Source organism: Onychostoma macrolepis, chromosome 12, assembly GCF_012432095.1.
Source record: "Onychostoma macrolepis isolate SWU-2019 chromosome 12, ASM1243209v1, whole genome shotgun sequence".
In the NCBI taxonomy this organism is placed as follows: domain Eukaryota; kingdom Metazoa; phylum Chordata; class Actinopteri; order Cypriniformes; family Cyprinidae; genus Onychostoma; species Onychostoma macrolepis.
In genome coordinates, this window is record NC_081166.1 from 1,077,970 (window position 1) to 1,099,422 (window position 21,453).

At 36.0% G+C, this 21,453-nt stretch overlaps 1 protein-coding gene across 1 annotated transcript; it reads left to right on the plus strand.

Moving 5' to 3' along the window:
• The first annotated feature begins 1,221 nt into the window (after window positions 1-1,221).
• Window positions 1,222-21,274, plus strand: LOC131551547 (cytochrome P450 4F3). The gene is made up of 13 exons (XM_058794558.1): window positions 1,222-1,348; window positions 1,504-1,697; window positions 11,971-12,115; window positions 12,692-12,745; window positions 13,709-13,836; window positions 15,159-15,280; window positions 15,357-15,645; window positions 16,588-16,654; window positions 16,727-16,856; window positions 18,350-18,483; window positions 18,577-18,641; window positions 19,977-20,059; window positions 20,874-21,274. The coding sequence occupies exons 2-13, from the start codon at window positions 1,518-1,520 to the stop codon at window positions 21,046-21,048; spliced, it is 1,572 nt and encodes a 523-aa protein (XP_058650541.1). The 5' UTR covers window positions 1,222-1,348; window positions 1,504-1,517; the 3' UTR covers window positions 21,049-21,274.
• The last annotated feature ends 179 nt before the right edge of the window (window positions 21,275-21,453 follow it).

Genomic DNA, 21,453 nt, shown 5'->3' on the forward strand with positions numbered 1-21,453 from the left:
CAATATGGAAGCCCATTTCCGCCACTGAATAAAAAAAAAATAAAAAAGGTAATTGCGACTTTTTATCTCGCAATTCTGACTTTATAACTCACAATTGTGAGTTCAGAGTTTATATCTCACAATTGGGAGAAAAAAAAAGTCAGAATTGTGAGATAAAAATTCGCAATTAACATTTTTTATTTTTTATTTAGTGGCGTGAACGGACTTCCATATACGAACAGGAACTAGGCCTAACATCAAAAAATGTTCCTCATTTTTAAATAATAATTTAACTACCAAAACTAAACATGTTATATATAGCCTACACAAATTAACAATTAAAAATGAATAATTAACATTAGCCTAATTTAAGAAATGAAAAACATAGTGAGGTCACGTGACACATACTCACGTCCCAGCTAACATATACCGTTCTCACAATTTTCACTAACGTTTTTTAAAGGTTATATAAATATTGGGACAAGACGCTCTTAAAATAATAACGCGTTCTTAAAACGTTATTAATGTCTGATATACGTTCTCATAACGTTGAGGAGAAAACGTTCTGTTTAGGGTTAGGGTAAGTAAATGTTTTTGTAACCTTTAAATAACGTCCTAATCACGGGAAGAAAACTGCACATTTTAGAATATTTAAAATAAATGTTCAAATAACGTTATCTTTCGGGTAAAAATAAAGTTAGTAGAGGACTGTAAGGCTAATCTTTAAATGAATAATCATGACAAGAAACCTGGACATTTCAACGTTTTAGAAACATTTCGAAACAATGATCCAATGTAAATTTGTTACCTGGGCTGATAGATAGATAGATAGATAGATAGATAGATAGATAGATAGATAGAATATACCAATAATGATCTTGATATATTAATTTTCATGTTACATGTTGCAGCAGCGCCATCTGCCGGTGCGAATTATGTAAAACAAAGTCTGTTCAACACAAACATGCATTCAGCATACTGTAACAAACTACTTTCATTCACTGCATGCACATTCGAGTTTGTTTTCCGGATTCAAATACAAATATACTATATTTAATAAATTATTATTACGAATATTAACATTTACAACATTTAAAACGGAGCCTCGGTCTAAGCGCATTCTGTAGTGTAATAATGATCCAAATAATTGTTCATTAACCTTCAGTGATGTGCATGAATCATATCAGACTTCATTAATCATATATGATGCGCAGAAGGCTGTATTATATGTTGCATCAGGACCCGGAACTGCAGAACTTCATTTGACAAGAAACACTTCAGCAGCAGCTCATCATAAAGTTCTTATTCATGTGACATGCAGCGCACATAAGTGTTTATAGCGGATATAGGCCTACGTGTGTTTAAAAGCGTGAGTGCGTTTATAGTATTTATATTGTATATTATGTGCATTATACGCGCGTTAATATAAGAGCGACGCATATGTTCGATTTTAATTTCATTTTTGATTGGTGCATGACGCTTTAACTTATTAACGTTGGAGACTAAAGAGGTTTTTCTCCGCAGGTTTTTGGTGGAGGATGATGATGATGATGGGTCTGATCGGGTTTCTCTCCGGTTGGTCGGTGTTTGGGGTCCTCGCGCTCTCCGCCGCGGCGCTCCTGTGCGCGCTGGCGACGCGTCTCGCTCTCAAACGTCGCGCGCTGCGATGCTTCAATCAGCCGCCGCAGAGAAACTGGATCATGGGACACATGGGACTCGTGAGTTTACCTGACGCGATGAAAACTATAGAAACCATCACAGGAATGCGAATGGTTTTCACTACAAATACCATTAAAAACCATCAACTTTAACCATTAAAACCATTAAAAAATGCTTTCGTGTAGTGTGTTTTGGGACATATTCCATTAGGATTGAGTGGTTTTAACAAGCCACCAATACAAAACCAGTACAATACCCATTATAACCAGTACAACCTTTACAAATTCTGTGATGGTTTCTATTGTTTTTTCAGCAGGGAGATAGAGACAGACAGACAGACAGACAGACAGACAGACAGATAGATAGATAGATAGATAGATAGATAATTTATACTTTATTTACATTTATGCTAAACATTATTTATCATTTGTTTATAGACTGTTTTTTTCTGAAACGTTTTAGTTAAATGTAACATTTAAAAAAAAAATGTAACTACTTGTTTCAGAATGTTTAGAGAACATTCAAAAGTTACATTCCAATAATGTTTGCAACATTATAAGATGTTACCGTAATGTTCGGATAATCAAGAAAAAAATTTTTTTTTTTAAAACATTTAGAAACCGGACATTTAAAAAATAACGTTTTCATAACCTAAAGTAAACATTGGCAAAATGTTCTTAGAACATATTTTGTTATTTGGGAAAATACCATGGTACCACTACCTCTTTTTATATAACAAATCTCTAATGTTTGAGGGTTTTCACTGGCATATTGTGCATTGAAGTGTCATACTCTCCTAAACTGTATTTTGACCTACCAGCAGAGGAAATGTTATTTCTCAAGAACAACAGGGAACATGTTCTTAAAAAGAGGAATGAAGGTCAAAACTGTTGTCGCATTGCTTTGTAGTTGCACAAGCACGTGTGCAGTGAGCAACATCATGCATTTGGCAGGCAAAGCAGGAAAACGGGTTCTTATGAAATTGTGACCTATTCAAATAATGTAATGGATCAATTCATAAGCTTAAATACTTTCAAGAGAAACAATAGTCAACTGCCTGAATATACAGGAACTAGATATTTACTGCACTGCAAAAGATCACTATCTAGAGTGTTTGGTTTATCCGATCAGTTGTTTTCGTTCTGAGCTGCTACTGAAAGAGGGGTTTCTCAGAATTGCTTTCCTCATGATAATTCAGCATTGTTGACCAAGCGTGTTATTTGCATGTTTTATGATGTTTATTCACATGCGATGCTGTTCTGAGGGCGTGTGCTTGTTCAGAACAGCATTCTACCAGGATACTAATATTCCTGTAACATTTACTAGTACATATACTGCATTTAGTACACACTCACAAAAAAAAAAAAAATGATACTAAATTTTTACAACAATTTGTTTTAGCTACATTTAAAAAAAAAAAAAAACATGCTGAATGTGTCAGGATTGTGGACTTTCTTGAGTGTGTTTTTTGTCCCCGTGTGCTCCGTGACCCAGCTTCTGTCTCCCGTTGATTGTGTTCATTTGATTGAAGGAGTGTCTCGCTCCTCCCTGATTATCCTGTGTTTAAGAGCCCCAGTCCATTCAGTTAGTGTTTGTTTGGTTCTTGAAAATCTGTGTCTACAGACGTTCCTTGCCTTGTTACATCCCTAGGATGTATGTATATAAAAACTCTTGGTTGAAGTGTGTGTTCCCGCCCCTTTGGGTGTGGTTATGTTTCCCCTGTGTGCTCTCTCTCTCACTCTTCTTGTTTGGCAGTTGTAATTGCCACAGGTGATGATCATCAGAGTGTGCTAACAGCCTTTTGAGTCATTAGGTTGGCTTGAGAGAGCCAACCTACTGATCTGCTACTTAAGCTTATTATTAGTGGTGCTTGCCAAAGGCAAGGCATCACTATTATTCTCTTGCATACTTATTATTATTATTCTGCTTCTTCTTCTTATTCTTCTTCTGGACAAAACTTCGGTTCGCTACTCCTCCTGCACCGTTTGTCACAGACCCATGAATGAGGTGTCAAATCGACCAGCTCATTGAGGAGATGTGGGCTATATCTTTTCTAAGCGATCGGACCTACGATGTTTGCACAGCGGACGAAAAAGCGGGCAAAAAAGTCCCATTGACTTACATTGGCGGAATGTTCGTGAATTTGAATCTCAACTGTCACTTTCTCACACACACACACACACGCAGGCCCTTAGAGCCCCTTCTCTCTCTCTCTCTCTCTCTGTAACTCACACACACTCATTTGACTCCTCTTTTAAGTAACCAATAAGTAATGACCTATGACCTTCATAGCCACACCCTAGCAACCACTTACAGCACCCTAGCAACCACCCCATAGACCTCCATTGAAAACAGATCAAAAGGGATATCTTTGGATAAAAGTGTCATAGAAACATACAGGTTTTGCTCTTTTGACTCGTGATCGCAAACAGGACTTTCCTCATGCATGCTACACATGCTAGCAGTGAATAGCTACATGCTAATAGTGATTAGCTAAGTGTTAAATCAGACTTAGAACATACGAATAACTCTGTAAATCTACATAGTAATGATGTGGGACAACTACCAACCGCTTAGCAATACGCTTAGTAACCTCCCAGTTATAGAGGTGTGCTATATGTTTTATAAGTAATTGAGTGTACGATGTTCGTCTGCTGGATGAAAAAATTTGGGCAAAAAAGTCCCATAGACTTAACATTGGCACAAAATTACTGAGATTATATCTTTGGATCAGGAGGTCACAGAGACTTGGGGGAGGGCTCTTTTGACTCGGCCTATCAAGCAGCCAATAAGTACTGACATGACAACTTCATAGCTATGCCCTAGCAACCACTTACAGCACACTAGCAACCGTAAAAGGACATTAACAAACAATTTTCCAGCACCAAAACATTGTAGAAACATGGCGTTGGGCTCAGTGGATTCAGACTGTCAAATAGTCTTTAAATACCATCCCATCAAACTCATCTATCTATCTAAACTGTATGGCCACACCATAGCTACCATTTAGAGTACCTTAGCAACTGAACAAACTCATGAATAAGCAATTTCTCAGCACCAGAAAGTGGTATAGATATCAGCGTGGCCTATTTTGTTCGGGCTGAAAAACCAGTCTGTAAGTATCACCATGGCGACTGTGTAGCTACACCCTAGCAACCATATAGAGAACCCTAGCAACCGTATATCAACATAGAGAAGCCATATCTCAGCTCCACAACATCATACAGACATGGGAGTTGGCTCTCTACAATCGCGCAGAACACGGTAGTATCTGCCCAGTGCCGAGTTTTGCCACTGCAAGCACCTCTCACATTTTCTTCAGGAAATGTACATTCTAGTATTGTTATTACTATTCGCCCAGACAAAACTTCGGCACGCTACTCCTCCTGCACCTTTTGTCGTAGACCCATGAATGAGATATCAAATCATGCTGCATTTTGAGGAGAGGTGTGCTATATCTTTTATAAGTAATTGAGTGTACGATGTTTGTCTGGTGGACGAAAAAATTTGGGCGAAAAAGTCCCATAGACTTAACATTGGCACAAAATTAGTGAGATTATATCTTTGGATCAGGAGGTCACAGAGACTTGGGGGAGGGCTCATTTGACTCGGCCTATCAAGCAGCCAGTACATACTGACATGACAACTTCATAGCTATGCCCTAGCAACCACTTACAGCACCCTAGCAACCGTAAAAGGACATTAACAAACAATATTTCAGCACCAAAACATTGTAGAAACATGGCGTTGGGCTCTGTTGATTCAGACTGTCAAATAGTCTTTAAATATCATGCCATAAACTGTATAGCCACACCATAGCAACCATTTAGAGTACCTTAGCAACTGAACAAACTCATGAATAAGCAATTTCTCAGCACCAGAAAGTGGTAAAGATATGGGGGTGGCCTCTTTTGATTGGGCTGAAAAACCAGTCTGTAAGTATCACCATGGCGACTGTGCAGCTACACCCTAGCAACCACATAGAGAACCCTAGCAACCGTATAGCAACATAAAGAAGCCATATCTCAGCTCCACAACATCATACAGACATGGGAGTTGGCTCTCTACAATCATGCTGAAGGCTCTACTGATGGCCTAGTGCCGAGTTTTGCCACTGCAAGCACCACTCACATTTTCTTCAGGAAATGTACATTCTAGTATTGTTATTACTATTCGCCCAGACAAAACTTCGGCACGCTACTCCTCCTGCACCTTTTGTCGTAGACCCATGAATGAGATGTCAAATCATGCGACACATTGAGGAGAGGTGTGCTATATCTTTTATAAGTAATTGAGTGTACGATGTTCGTCTAGTGGACGAATAAATTTGGCCGAAAAAGTCCCATAGACTTAACATTGGCACAAAATTAGTGAGATTATATCTTTGGATCAGGAGGTCACAGAAACTTGGGGGAGGGCTCATTTGACTCAGCCTATCAAGCAGCCAATAAGTACTCACATGACAACTTCATAGCTATGCCCTTGCAACCACTTACAGCACCCTAGCAACCGTAAAAGGGCATTAACAAACAATTTTAAGCACCAAAACATTGTAGAAACATGGGGTTGGGCTCTGTTGATTCAGACTGTCAAATAGTCTTTAAATACCATTCCATAAACTGTATAGTCACACCATAGCAACCAATTAGAGTACCTTAGCAACTGAATAAACTCATGAATAAGCAATTTCTCAGCACCAGAAAGTGGTATAGATATGGGGGTGGCCTCTTTTGTTTGGGCTGAAAAACCAGTCTGTAAGTATCACCATGGCGACTGTGCAGCTACACCCTAGCAACCACATAGAGAACCCTAGCAACCGTATAGCAACATAAAGAAGCCATATCTCAGCTCCACAACATCATACAGACATGGGAGTTGGCTCTCTACAATCATGCTGAAGACTCTACTGATGGCCCAGTGCCGTGTTTTGCCACTGCAAGCACCACTCACATTTTCATCAGGAAATGTACATTCTAGTATTGTTATTACTATTCGCCCAGACAAAACTTCGGCACGCTACTCCTCCTGCACCTTTTGTCGTAGACCCATGAATGAGATGTCAAATCATGCGACACATTGAGGAGAGGTGTGCTATATCTTTTATAAGTAATTGAGTGTACGATGTTCGTCTAGTGGACGAATAAATTTGGCCGAAAAAGTCCCATAGACTTAACATTGGCATAAAATTAGTGAGATTATATCTTTGGATCAGGAGGTCACAGAAACTTGGGGGAGGGCTCATTTGACTCAGCCTATCAAGCAGCCAATAAGTACTGACATGACAACTTCATAGCTATGCCCTTGCAACCACTTACAGCACCCTAGCAACCGTAAAGGACATTAACAAACAATTTTCAGCACCAAAACATTGTAGAAACATGGGGTTGGGCTCTGTTGATTCAGACTGTCAAATAGTCTTTAAATACCATTCCATAAACTGTATAGTCACACCATAGCAACCATTTAGAGTACCTTAGCAACTGAACAAACTCATGAATAAGCAATTTCTCAGCACCAGAAAGTGGTATAGATATGGGGTGGCCTCTTTGTTTGGGCTGAAAAACCAGTCTGTAAGTATCACCATGGCGACTGTGCAGCTACACCCTAGCAACCACATAGAGAACCCTAGCAACCGTATAGCAACATAAAGAAGCCATATCTCAGCTCCACAACATCATACAGACATGGGAGTTGGCTCTCTACAATCATGCTGAAGGCTCTACTGATGGCCTAGTGCCGAGTTTTGCCACTGCAAGCACCTCTCACATTTTCTTCAGGAAATGTACATTCTAGTATTGTTATTACTATTCGCCCAGACAAAACTTCGGCACGCTACTCCTCCTGCACCTTTTGTCGTAGACCCATGAATGAGATGTCAAATCATGCGACACATTGAGGAGAGGTGTGCTATATCTTTTATAAGTAATTGAGTGTACGATGTTCGTCTAGTGGACGAATAAATTTGGCCGAAAAAGTCCCATAGACTTAACATTGGCATAAAATTAGTGAGATTATATCTTTGGATCAGGAGGTCACAGAAACTTGGGGGAGGGCTCATTTGACTCAGCCTATCAAGCAGCCAATAAGTACTCACATGACAACTTCATAGCTATGCCCTTGCAACCACTTACAGCACCCTAGCAACCGTAAAAGGGCATTAACAAACAATTTTTAAGCACCAAAACATTGTAGAAACATGGGGTTGGGCTCTGTTGATTCAGACTGTCAAATAGTCTTTAAATACCATTCCATAAACTGTATAGTCACACCATAGCAACCAATTAGAGTACCTTAGCAACTGAACAAACTCATGAATAAGCAATTTCTCAGCACCAGAAAGTGGTATAGATATGGGGGTGGCCTCTTTTGTTCGGGCTGAAAAACCAGTCTGTAAGTATCACCATGGCGACTGTGTAGCTACACCCTAGCAACCATATAGAGAACCCTAGCAACCGTGATAGCAACATGAAGAAGCCATATCTCAGCTCCACAACATCATACAGACATGGGAGTTGGCTCTCTACAATCGCGCAGAACACGGTAGTATCTGCCCAGTGCCGAGTTTTGCCACTGCAAGCACCACTCACATTTTCTTCAGGAAATGTACATTCTAGTTATTATTCTGCTTCTTCTTCTTCTGGACAAAAATTTCGATTCGCTACTCCTCCTGCACCGTTTGTCACAGACCCATGAAAGAGGTGTCAAATCGACCGGCTCATTGAGGAGATGTGGGCTATATCTTTTTCAAGCGATCGGACCTACGAAGTTCGCACAGCGGACGAAAAAGCGGGCAAAAAATCCCATTGACTTACAATGGTGGAATGTTCGTGAAATTTGAATCTCAACTGTCACTTTCTCACACACACACACAAGCAGGCCCTTAGGAACCCCTTCTCTCTCTCTCTCTGTAACTCACACACACTCATTTGACTCATCTTTTAAGTAACCAATAAATAATGACCTATGACCTTCATAGCCACACCCTAGCAACCACTTACAGCACCCTAGCAACCACCCCATAGACCTCCATTGAAAACAGATCAAAAGGGATATCTTTGGATAAAAGTGTCATATAAACATACAGGTTTTGCTCTTTTGACTCGTGATCGCAAACAGGACTTCCCTCATGCATGCTACACATGCTAGCAGTGAATAGCTACATGCTAATAGTGATTAGCTAAGTGTTAAATCAGACTAAGAACATACGAATAACTCTATAAATCTACATAGTAATGATGTGTGACAACTACCAACCGCTTAGCAATACGCTTAGTAACCTCCCAGTTATAGAGGTGTGCTATATCTTTTATAAGTAATTGAGTGTACGATGTTCGTCTGGTGGATGAAAAAATTTGGGCGAAAAAGTCCCATAGACTTAACATTGGCACAAAATTACTGAGATTATATCTTTGGATCAGGAGGTCACAGAGACTTGGGGGATGGCTCATTTGACTCGGCCTATCAAGCAGCCAATAAGTACTGACATGACAACTTCATAGCTATGCCCTAGCAACCACTTACAGCACCCTAGCAACCGTAAAAGGACATTAACAAACCATTTTTCAGCACCAAAACACTGTAGAAACATGGGGTTGGGCTCTGTTGATTCTGACTTTCAAATAGTCTTTAAATATCATTCCATAAACTGTATAGCACACCATAGCAACCATTTAGAGTACCTTAGCAACTGAACAAACACATGAATAATCAATTTCTCAGCACCAGAAAGTGGTATAGATATGGGGGTGGCCTCTTTTGTTTGGGCTGAAAAACCAGTCTGTAAGTATCACCATGACGACTGTGCAGCTACACCCTAGAAACCACATAGAGAACCCTAGCAACCGTATAGCAACATGAAGAAGCCATATCTCAGCTCCACAACATCATACAGACATGGGAGTTGGCTCTCTGCAATCGCGCAGAATACTGTAGTATCTGCCAAGCTCCGAGTTTTGCCACTGCAAGCACCACTCACACTCATTCTAGTTATTATTATTCTTCTTAGACTAAATTTCTGAATGCATCTCCTCCTAGAGCTTTCAAGCTAGAATCACCAAACTCAGCCCAGCTGTTCAGACTGATCTCACTTAGTGTGCTATATCTTTTCTAACTGATTGGATTTATAGTTTTCATAAAACTGAAGATTAAAAATCATAAAATCCCATTGACTTACCATTACGAAATGTTCAAATGAGCCAAGACAATTCAAACTCCAACTGTCAAAATACAACTTTTAAACTCCCAGAATCCTTTGAGACTCAATCAAGCTTCCCTTCTATGTACTATTTCTAATCCATTCAAACTCATCTATCTAATATTTCTAATCTTTCTATCTATCCTAGCAACATACTAACCATGCTAGAAACATGCTAGCAACATGCTAGTAGCATGCTAATCATGTTAGAAACATGCTAGCGACATGCTAGTCACTTGCTAGTCATGCTAGCAAAATGCTAGTAACATGCTAATCATGTTAGAAACATGCTAGCGACATGCTAGTCATGCTAGCAAGATGCTAGTCACGTGGTAATCATGCTAGCAACATGCTAGTAACATGCTAATCATGTTAGAAACATGCTAGCGACATGCTAGTCATGCTATCAAGATGCTAGTCACTTGCTAATCATGCTAGCAACATGCTAGTAACATGCTAATCATGTTAGAAACATCTTGGCGACATGCTTAGTCACTTGCTAGTCATGCTAGCAAGATGCTAGTCACTTGCTAATCATGCTGGCAACATGCTAGTAACATGCTAATCATGTTAGAAACATGCTAGCGACATGCTAGTCACTTGCTAGTCATGCTAGCAACATACTAATAACATGCTAATCATGTTAGAAACATGCTAGCGACATGCTAGTCATGCTAGCAAGATGCTAGTCACTTGCTAATCATGCTAGCAACATGCTAGTAACATGCTAATCATGTTAGAAACATGCTATCGACATGCTAGTCACTTGTTAGTCATGCTAGCAAGATGCTAGTCACTTGCTAATCATGCTAGCAACATGCTAGTAACATGCTAATCATGTTAGAAACATGCTAGCGACATGCTAGTCATGCTAGCAAGATGCTAGTCACTTGCTAATCATGCTAGCAACATGCTAGTAACATGCTAATCATTTTAGAAACATGCTAGCGACATGCTAGTCACTTGTTAGTCATGCTAGCAAGATGCTAGTAACATGCTAATCATGCTATCAACCTTTTTCTGGTTTTTACCTTTTAAAAACCAGTAAATGAATACTTAACTAGCCTATTTCAAACTGAAAACCTTTAAACTTCAAGCTTTCACAACTGCTTTAAACATTCAGGCTAGGCTTTCTCAAGCCAACCTAAAGTTTGTCTCGACAAACTTTTTAATCTAGTTAAAGACTGTTATTTGAAGCTTTTTCCTCGTTCCGTGCTCCCTGAGTGACAGAATGTTAGTCAACTAAATTTATTTAAATGTAGCTAAAATAAATTGATTGCAACCACTTACATTAAAAAAAATGAGTAAATTCAATTAATCTTTTTTTTTTTCAGTGTATGCAAACTTTCTGTATGCATGCAATAACAAACATTTGTCAGAATGTGCAATACTGCAATGCAACTTCCATTTCCAGTGTGACAAATGAACAGGAAATAGACCTAATATACACAATCTTTCCTCATTCTTAATTAATAATTGCCAAAACTGAAGACACAAATGCAGATTAATAATGGAAAATTAAACATGGTCATGTGACACCTGCTCACCTGATAGATGGACAGACAGATAGATAGAATATGGTAATCATTCATTGCTGTGCTTAATATTAAACGGTGAACATTTTCAGAATGTTCTTTCAATGTTATTAATAAAGTTCTTCCAGTAACATTAATAGAATGTTTGTTCAAAGATCTCTGGCCTTTAATGATGTTCTCAAAACATTAGCACAAAAACATTTATACACAGGACATTCATCTAACGTTTTTTAAACGTTACTATTGTTTCAGCACGTTCAGAGAACATTCAAAAGTAACATTCTCATAATGTTTGCAAAACGATGAAATGGAATGTTCACTCGACATTTGCAAGACGTTGTTGCAAAACGAATACTGTCTCAGTGTTAAAAACCGTAGGCAGTATATAGTGTGCAGTGAGCATCTGGACAGTTTTTGTGTTTTTTAGTGTAAACTTCAAAGTCAGAGTGACTTTAATGTAATTTCTTTACAGTCCTGCAGTAGCAGATCATAAAACACTTCACATGGTGTTAAAGCCACAGGAACCGTAATTACAACGTCTGTGTTCTCAGCGGAAGCCCGCAAGAGATTTTCCTGAACTGAACGAGCTGCGGTGTGTTTCAGATGGGCCATAATGAAGAGGGACTGCAGGCCGTTGATGACCTGATCAGGAGGTACGTTCACTCCTGTGCCTGGTATCTGGGTCCGTTTTATGACATGGTCCGGCTTTTCCACCCAGACTACATCAAATCCCTTCTGACGGCCTCCGGTAAGAAACACACATAACCATAAAGCATGCACACTAACACATGCTTTCTCATCAAGATTAGGATGAGTTTGTTTCTTCATCAGATTTGGAGGAATGTCTCAGCAATGGAATCCAAACATCTGATAAAAGCATCACAATAATCCACAGCACTCCAGTCCATCAGTTAACATCTGGAGAAGACAAAAGCTGAAACAAATCCAGCATTAAGACATTTTTTAACTAAAATATGAGCAAATGTTCATATTTAGGTGAACTGCTCCTTTAAATACAACCCATAACAACCAAATACAATGAACATCTAGGCTCTGTTTCCAAACCTACTGAGTGGATTATCTGAAATAAGTGAATTTCCTTGCGAAATATTCCCAGAAGTTCATCTCGAGTGTTTGTGTGAAGGTTGAGACGAGTGTTTGAGGGTCACATGAATTATTGCAGCGGCTGATGTTCACAAATGCGTTCCAGAGATTCCTAATGTTTGTTAAAGAATAACACAGGACTAGTGTGTAATAAATGATCATCGGTTGCTATGAATTAAGTGTTGTAATAACATTAAACTCTTTATATTTGTTCTGGCAGCAAACATTACTTTCAAAGACAAGATCTTTTATGGGTTTATGAAACCGTGGTTGGGTAAGTGATGTCTAAGCACTCTCTGTCGTCAACAGTATGCAAGAAGAATTACAGAACTGTTTCAAAGTTTGGGGTCAGGAGCTATTTGTTTCGAAAGAAATTAATACTTTTATTCATTGAGGACACATTAAATTGACCAAAAGTAACAGTAAAGACATTTATAATGTTACAAAAGATTTTTTATTTGGAATAAATGCTGTTCTTTTGAACTTTTTATTCATCTGTGAATCCTGAAAAATAAAATGCATCACAGTTTCCACAAAAATATTGTGCAGCACGACTGTTTTCAACATTGATAATAATCAGAAATGTTTCATCAAATCAGCATATTAGAATGATTTCTGAAGATCATGTGACGCTGAAGACTGCAGTAATGATGCTGAAAATACAGCTGCGCATCACAGAAATAAATTACAGTTTAACACATATTCACATAGAAAACTGCAGTTTTACATTATAATAACATTTCACAATTTTACAGTTTTTACTGTATTTTTTATCAAATAAATGCAGCCAGTTATACATATATATATTTTTTTAAATCTAACAAAATTTGAATGATAGTGTAATTATAATATAATAAAAGATAAAATTATTACATTTTTGCTATTAAATTAAATGCACAACATTATTAGAAACAAATACGCACAACATTAAAAATATTAAATGCACAACACTAAAATTTGATGCTATTTTGTATACATTTATTACAAAACCTGAAACACCTGAAAATAAATCATTTTAAATGCTAAAAAGAAATTAAACCATCACAACATATAAATATAAGTAATTCAGACAACTCAACTAATATTTTTACTGCTTTTACTGTATTTTTAATCTAATAAATGCAGCCTTGGTGAGCAGAAGAAACTTCTTTCAAAACATTAAAGAATGTAACTGACCCTGAACTTTGAAACAGTATAAGTTCCTGTCTGTATAAAGCTCTTCCTGTGTGTTTTGCAGGACATTGTCTTCTCCTGCAGAACGGTCAGGAATGGTCACGCCATCGGCGACTTCTGACTCCTGCGTTCCACTTCGACATCCTCAAAAAATATGTTTTAATTTTTAACCAGTCCACCAACATCATGCATGTACGTCAAGCACGCACGAAACTTTTAAATCTACATTTATAACACCATTAATCTCTCGCCGCTTTTGTGCATGTGAGGTTGTTTTACTGGCAGAAATACTGCAGGGTTGCAGATCTGAACAATAATCTACTGTGACAACAGATCATTTCCTGATGTTTAACACGTCTCACAGATGCAGTGTTTGCGTTGGCAGAGCCGACCGCTGACCCGCAATGAGCATTTATAAATCGCATTTATCACATCAGATAATACAGCAGCTAAAACATTCAAGATACTCATCTGAATCTCACAAAACACTTCCAGGTCATGATTTCACTGCAAAATCAGAAGAAGAAAATTATATTTTGCATTTTTAATTTTAGGACCCTTAAGACCGTGACCAGTATTTTTTAGTGTCGCTAATATACTATTGTAGTTTTTATTAATGTTTTTTTTTTTTTCATTATTTTTATATTTTACATTTTCATTTTTGTTGTATTATATATATATTTTTATTATTTTTGTATTTTTAGTAGTTTTAGTACCTCAACTATTAAATTAAGAAAATAAAAAATGTTGCCATGTTAACAGTGATATTTTAGTATATACCATTTTTATTAATATTTTGAATTTGTTTTTCTTTTTATATTTTACATTTGTCTTTTAGTCAATGTTTAGAAATTTAGTTGTATATAGTTTTCATTCACTTTTATTTAAGTTATTTTAGTACATAAAATTAAACAATTCAAATGAGAATTGTTGCAACTAGCTAAAAAGAAAATTTTTTTTTTTTTTTCAGATAACATTTATTTTATTTAAGTAACATTATTTTAATGGTTTTAATTTTAGTTGAAGTTAACAAACCCTGCTTGGCAACTAACTAAATTAAAATTAAGGTGTTATTTATTTATTTATAAATATTTAATTTACTTATATTTGTAAATTTTAATTCAATTATCAAAAACATTTTTTAAATTATTATAACTATATATTATGACTTATTATAATTAATTAAAAAACTGTTTTTGAGATTATTTTAATGCAAAATTCATCCAACTTTTCCCCAAATTCCCAATACTGTATTTTATCGTTCTTAAAATATGCTTCATGTTCTTTAAGTAAAATATTATTTATTATTTCCTTAGATTTTACAGTGAAATTGTGAGCTGGGCATGTTTTTTGTGCATGTTTATCTCCTGCAGAGTCATCACGATAGCATTTGTTTTCACACTGCCTTGCAAACGGAAGATGAATGTGTGTGTGTGTGTGTGTGTCTGAAGTGTGAGGAACTCTGCATGACCGGGGTGTGTTCTGTGGTTGTGTGTGTTTGTTGTGTGACTCAGGCTAAATGGCGCCGCCTGCTGGCCGAAGAGAAAGTCAGTCTGGACATGTTTGAGCACATGAGCTCGATGACGCTGGACAGTCTGCTCAAATGCACCTTCAGCTGTGACGGTCACTGTCAGGGGTGAGTGAGTGTGTCCGTACGTACGTCACACACCAATACAAGAAAACTCACTCATAAACTCACATCTGTCTCTCAGGAAACCCAGCGAATACATCGCAGCTATTCTGGATCTGTCTAAGCTGGTGGTTCAGAGGCAGCATTACCTGCCGTATCACTGGGACTGGCTTTATTGGCGCTCCGAACAGGGACAGCGCTGTCGCAAGGCCTGCGACATCGTGCACCAGTTCACGGCTAAAATCGTACAAGAACGCCGTGCCCAACTCGACCAGCAGGGGTCCGCAAAGAACCGCACGGAAAACCTGGAGTACACAGGAGGATACAAGAAAAAAGACACGGATCTCATCGATTTACTGCTGCTGTCAAAAGTACAATGCATAAACTCGTTAAGATTTGCTCTTCTGCTCACCAAAGCTGCATTTATTTGATCAAAATTACTTTAAAAAATGTTAAATATTTTTGTAATTTAAAATTATTAGTTGAGTTGTCTGAATTACTTATATTTATATGTTGTGATGCCTTAATTCACTTTCAGAATTTATTTATTTTCAGTTTTTAGTGTTTTATTTCGTAAGAAATGGTATCAATATTTTAATGTTGTGCATTTGTTATAATAATTTTATCTTTTATTATATTATAATTATTATGTACACTATCATTCAAATGTTGTGTTTCATAAGATTTAATAAATATATATATGACTCTTCTGCTCACCAAGGCTGCATTTATTTGATCAAAAATACAGTAAAAACTGTAAAATTGTGAAATATTATTACAATTTCAAACAGCAGTTTTCTATGTGAATATGTGTTAAACTGTAATTTATTTCTGTGATGCGCAGCTGTATTTTCAGCATCATTACTCACATGATCTTCAGAAATCATTCTAATATGCTGATTTGCTGCTCGAGATACATTTCTGATTATTATCAATGTTGAAAACAGTTGTGCTGCACAATATTTTTGTGGAAACCGTGATATATTTTATTTTTCAGGATTCACAGATGAACAGAAAGTTCAAAAGAACAGCATTTATTTGAAATCGAAATCTTCTGTAAGACTGGAGTAATGATGCTGAAAATTCAGCTTTGATCAAAGAAATCAATTACAGTTTAATGGATATTCACATAGAAAACAGCTGTTTTAAATTGTAATAATATTTCACAATTTTCACTGTATTTTGGATCAAATAAATGCAGCCTTGCTGTGCAGCAGAGACTTCTTTCAAAACATTAAAAATCTTAATTATTCCCAATTTTGGCCAGCAGTATATATATATCACAAACTGTTATGTATTTGACGTAATCTCAGGATGAGAACGGCGAGGGACTCACGAACGAGGAGATCCAGGCTCATGCTGATATGTTCATGTTTGCCGGTGAGTGTTGTGTTCATATTCACTGGTTCTGAGTGTGTTTGGATGATGAAGCATCACCGGCGTCTTCATCAGGTCACGACACCACGGCCAGCGCCCTCGCCTGGATCTTCTACAACCTGGCCACGCATCAGGAGCATCAGGAGCGCTGTCGAGCCGAAATCAGATCAGTGCTGCGCGACGGAGACGAAAACGACATCAGCTGGTCAGAGAAACTCATTCAGACACACACACACTAAACTGTATACTGCATACAGAAATAGCACGAGAAACAGTATGCATTATGCAACAAGTTTGTATTCTACAATACATAAACAGTAGTATGATACATTGTTGTCATTGGACATTGCGTTTAATTCAACTAGGTCAGGAATCAGTTACCAGTTTAATAATTCAAACACAAAAAAATGGAATTTAAAACTGTTTACTTAATGTTATAAAATATGTGTCCCTGCAGCACAAAAGCAGTCATAAGCAGCACAGCTATATTTGTAGCAATAGTCAACAATACATTGTATGGGTCAAAATTATACATTTTTATTTTATGCCAAAAATCATTAGGATATTAAGTAAAGATCATGTTCCATGAAGATATTTTGTACATTTGCTACCGTAAATATATCAAAACTTCATTTTTGATTAATAATATGCATTGCTAAGAACTTCATTTGAACAACTTTAAAGGTTGATGTATAATTGATGTATAATGATGTATAAATCTCAATTTCCAAAAACTGACCCTTATTTTTGTGGTCCATGGTCACATATAACAAATTAGTAAACCATTTTTAAATTAATATATGAACACATATAAAACTGTTTAGTAAATTCATGCTTTAAAATGCAGTTAAATAAAATCATAAAACAGTCAAATAATAATTTTTTAAAGCATCCAGTTATAATATGGTCATTTTGCATTTTTAACAGTTTTTTTAAACTGTAGATCAAATAAAACAATAAATAACGTTTAAACTGACAAATTAAAAAAAAATCGTAAATTCATGTTTTAAAATGCAGTTAAATAAATTCATAAATTAGTCAAATAATTAATCGTTTTTAAATGCATCTTGTTATAATCTCAGAAATAAATATGGTTATTTTTCATTTTTAATCTTTTTTTTTGGTATTTTTTAAAGGTAGTTTATATAAAACAATAATTTTTCAATTGAAAAATATACATCTGTGTAGTAAAATCATGTTTTAAAATGCAGTTAAATAAACCCATAAATTAGTTTTAAAAAAGACAAAAAAAACTTTAAATAAAACAGTGAATGATTAAATAATTTCTAAACTGAAAAATATAAATCTGTTTAGTAAAATCATGGTTAACAATGCAGTTAAATAAACCCACATAAATTAGTCAAATAATAAATCATTTTTAAATGCATCCAGTTAAAACCTCACAAAATATAGTTAAAATAAATCAATAAATTAATAATTATTTTTAAATTGAAAAATAAATAGGCATTCAGTATATTAAACCACAAAATAGTCAAATAATATTTTTTTTAATGCATCCAGTTAAAATCTCAGAAATAAACATGTTTATTTTGCATTTTTAATACAATTTTTCTACATTTTGGCCATGAGAGAAGAGAGAAATGTTAAAAATCAATTGAAATAAAGTGTCCTCTGTTGTATACTGCACACTTTGGCAAACGTAGCACATTATCTATGCATTATATGGACACTGTGCAGGGAGGATCTGAGTCAGCTGCCCTTCACCACCATGTGCATCAAAGAGAGTCTGAGACTCCACTCGCCTGTTCTGGCGCTCACCCGCTACTACTCACAAAACATGAAGACGCCAGGAGACTGTGTCATTCCACAGGGTCAGAGCATCACACACACACACACACACACACACACACCGCTGAAGCACTGCATCATATAAGGTTCACACTGCTGCATTTGTGTGTCTGCAGGATGTCTCTGTTTGATCAGTATTTATGGTGTCCATCGAAATCCTGAAGTCTGGCCTGATCCTGAGGTCAGTCGACTCACTTGCTAATCAGACAACGCTATTGTGCTGTCATTAACATATTAGTGTTATAATTAGTGCTGTCAAACGAATAATCGTGATTAATCACATCCAAAATAAAAGCTTTTGTTTACATAATATATGTGTGTGTACTGTGTATATTTATTATGTATATATAAAGACACACAGATACATATTTACATGTATATATTTATAGAATTTATATTATATATAAATATATTTAATATATAAACGTTACATATTTTTCTTAAATATATACATGCATATGTATGTATTTATATATACATAATAAATATACACAGTACACACACATACGTATATTATGTAGACAAAAACTTTTATTTTGGATGCGATTAATCGCGATTAATCATTTGAAAGCACTAATTATAATATTTATTAATATTTTAATTAGTTTTTATTTTTATATGTTCAGTCTTCATTTTAATTTTAGTTTAATTTTTAGTATTTGTGTTGTTTTATCATTTTTATTTTAGTCATTTTTATTCATATTAATTTCTGTATTTCTGTTTACATTTTTTTGTTAAACAATACCAAAACAATAATTAAATAAATACTAACATTTATGATTTTATGTTTTTAATTATAATAATAAAAATAATAAATAAATGATTTTATTTCAAGGCACCACATCTAATTTTTTAGTTTCACTTTCCATTTAGTATTTATATTTCAAGTAATTCAGTTTTATTTAAATTAACATAAATGTTTTTTGTTTTTTTAAATAGTTTTAATTTTTATTAATAACACTGAACTGAGCTCGTTTTTTAGAAGATATGGCAAGTGTTTTCTGATGCTTCTGTTTATTTTTATTTTCAATAACATGTCATGATTATACGGCTAGTTGCATTTCTGAGTTATTGGGTAAAAAAAATTAAAACCATTAAAAAACTTTTGTTACTTGAAACAAAATAAACGTTAAATGAAATAAAATCAAATATAAGGCAACATTTATCATTGAGTTTAAGTTAATGTACTAAATTAGCTAAAACCTCAATTGAAATAAATATTAATAAAAACTACATAGCCACATTAAAAAAAAATAATAAAATGACAAAAACAACAAAATTACTAAAATGTTAACTAAAATGAATGAAAACAGAAAATATAAAAATAAAAAATTCTAAATACCAATAAAAATTATAATAGTATCTCAGTGATACTAAAATAAACAGCTGCATTTTATAATTTGCTGTGTTGTGTTGCTGTCCACGACCCGATGCAGACAGACCTGAGGTGTATTTTTGGCTAGTGATGCACTAATGGAGTCAGAATGAGTTACTCCATGAGTTTTTCTCTGAGCAGGTTTACGACCCAACACGCTTCGACCCGGAGAACTCACACAGACGCTCGCCTCATGCCTTCATTCCCTTCTCAGCGGGACCCAGGTACACACACACACACACACACACACACACACACACACACTGTTAGACATTTCAAAGGGTTTTTACAGTAACTTACTGGCAACACTGTTACTGTAATTAAGATTTACAGTAGCAAACTACTACTGTAAGCATACTACTGTAATTCATTCATTTTATTTTTTATCCTACATGGGTACTACTGGCATTCAATTAAAACAGACACAATAATTACAAAATATCAAATTCTTTATTTAAAACATTGCATGTATAACACTTAAAAATACAGTATTTCAAAGCTGGAACAGTGCATCTTCACCATTTCTCCTGTCTTAGGACGTTTTGCAGTGCATTATGTTGTGTCCTCTGGATTCATCCTCACAAAGAATCTTTAGGCAACAGAAACATAATGAGGAAAAAAGACAAGCAGCCAAAGAATACATAGCCATCTGCAAAACTCAGGTGCTGCTCCAAAACGTGGCCACCATCTTTGCTCACCATCCACTTTGTTAGTGACAAAAATGTCTTCCCTGAAAAACAAGCTGACAAATGTCGTTTGAAATGACAGTGCAGTTTACCATAGTAAAGTTTCTTACCGCCATGTGTACAGCAAATACAGTAGTATACAGCAATTTTAAAAATACAGTAAGTCTCTGTATGTGGGGTTTGACGTCACAGAAAATTCCCATGATGCAAAAGGGTATTACAGTTACTTACTGTAAAGGGAATTTGCAGTATTATACTCGGTGATATACAGTAAATAACTGTAGAAATTACAGAACTGTCTAACACACACACACACCCCTATACCTCCATATATGATCCTGTGGTCCTCCAGGAACTGCATCGGGCAGAACTTCGCTATGGCAGAGATGAAGGTGGTGGTGGCTCGGACTCTATCGCGGTTCCGGATCCGGCCGGGCCCCAGACCGGTGCGCCGTCTCTATCAGCTGGTGCTGAGAGCAGAGGGAGGCCTGCTGCTGAACATCGAGCCGCTCGATCAATCCCAGTGACCAGCTCTGAAACATCTCACTGTTTAATGCTTACTGTGAATTCTACTTCCGTAATTTAATATCATTTAAAAAATGTGAAGTGCTTAATGCTGCACTGGTGCATCGCAAACAAATGGACTGTTTTGTAACAGTTTCAACGCGATATACCGCTCTAACTGCATATACTTATGATGCTCTGATATAACAGAAAATTGGTGTTGCTTTTACATTAATGTAATTGATATATATACAGTATATATATATATATATATATATTCTGATAAATATTCTAATGCATTTAAACAACTCTTGTTTGTGTTGTTTTTTTTCTTGAACAAAATTCTTATAAATATTTGGCACAGCATTGGTTCAAAGTGTATTCAAAGTGCAAAGCAGCAGCATTGTGTACGATAAACATGCATGGAT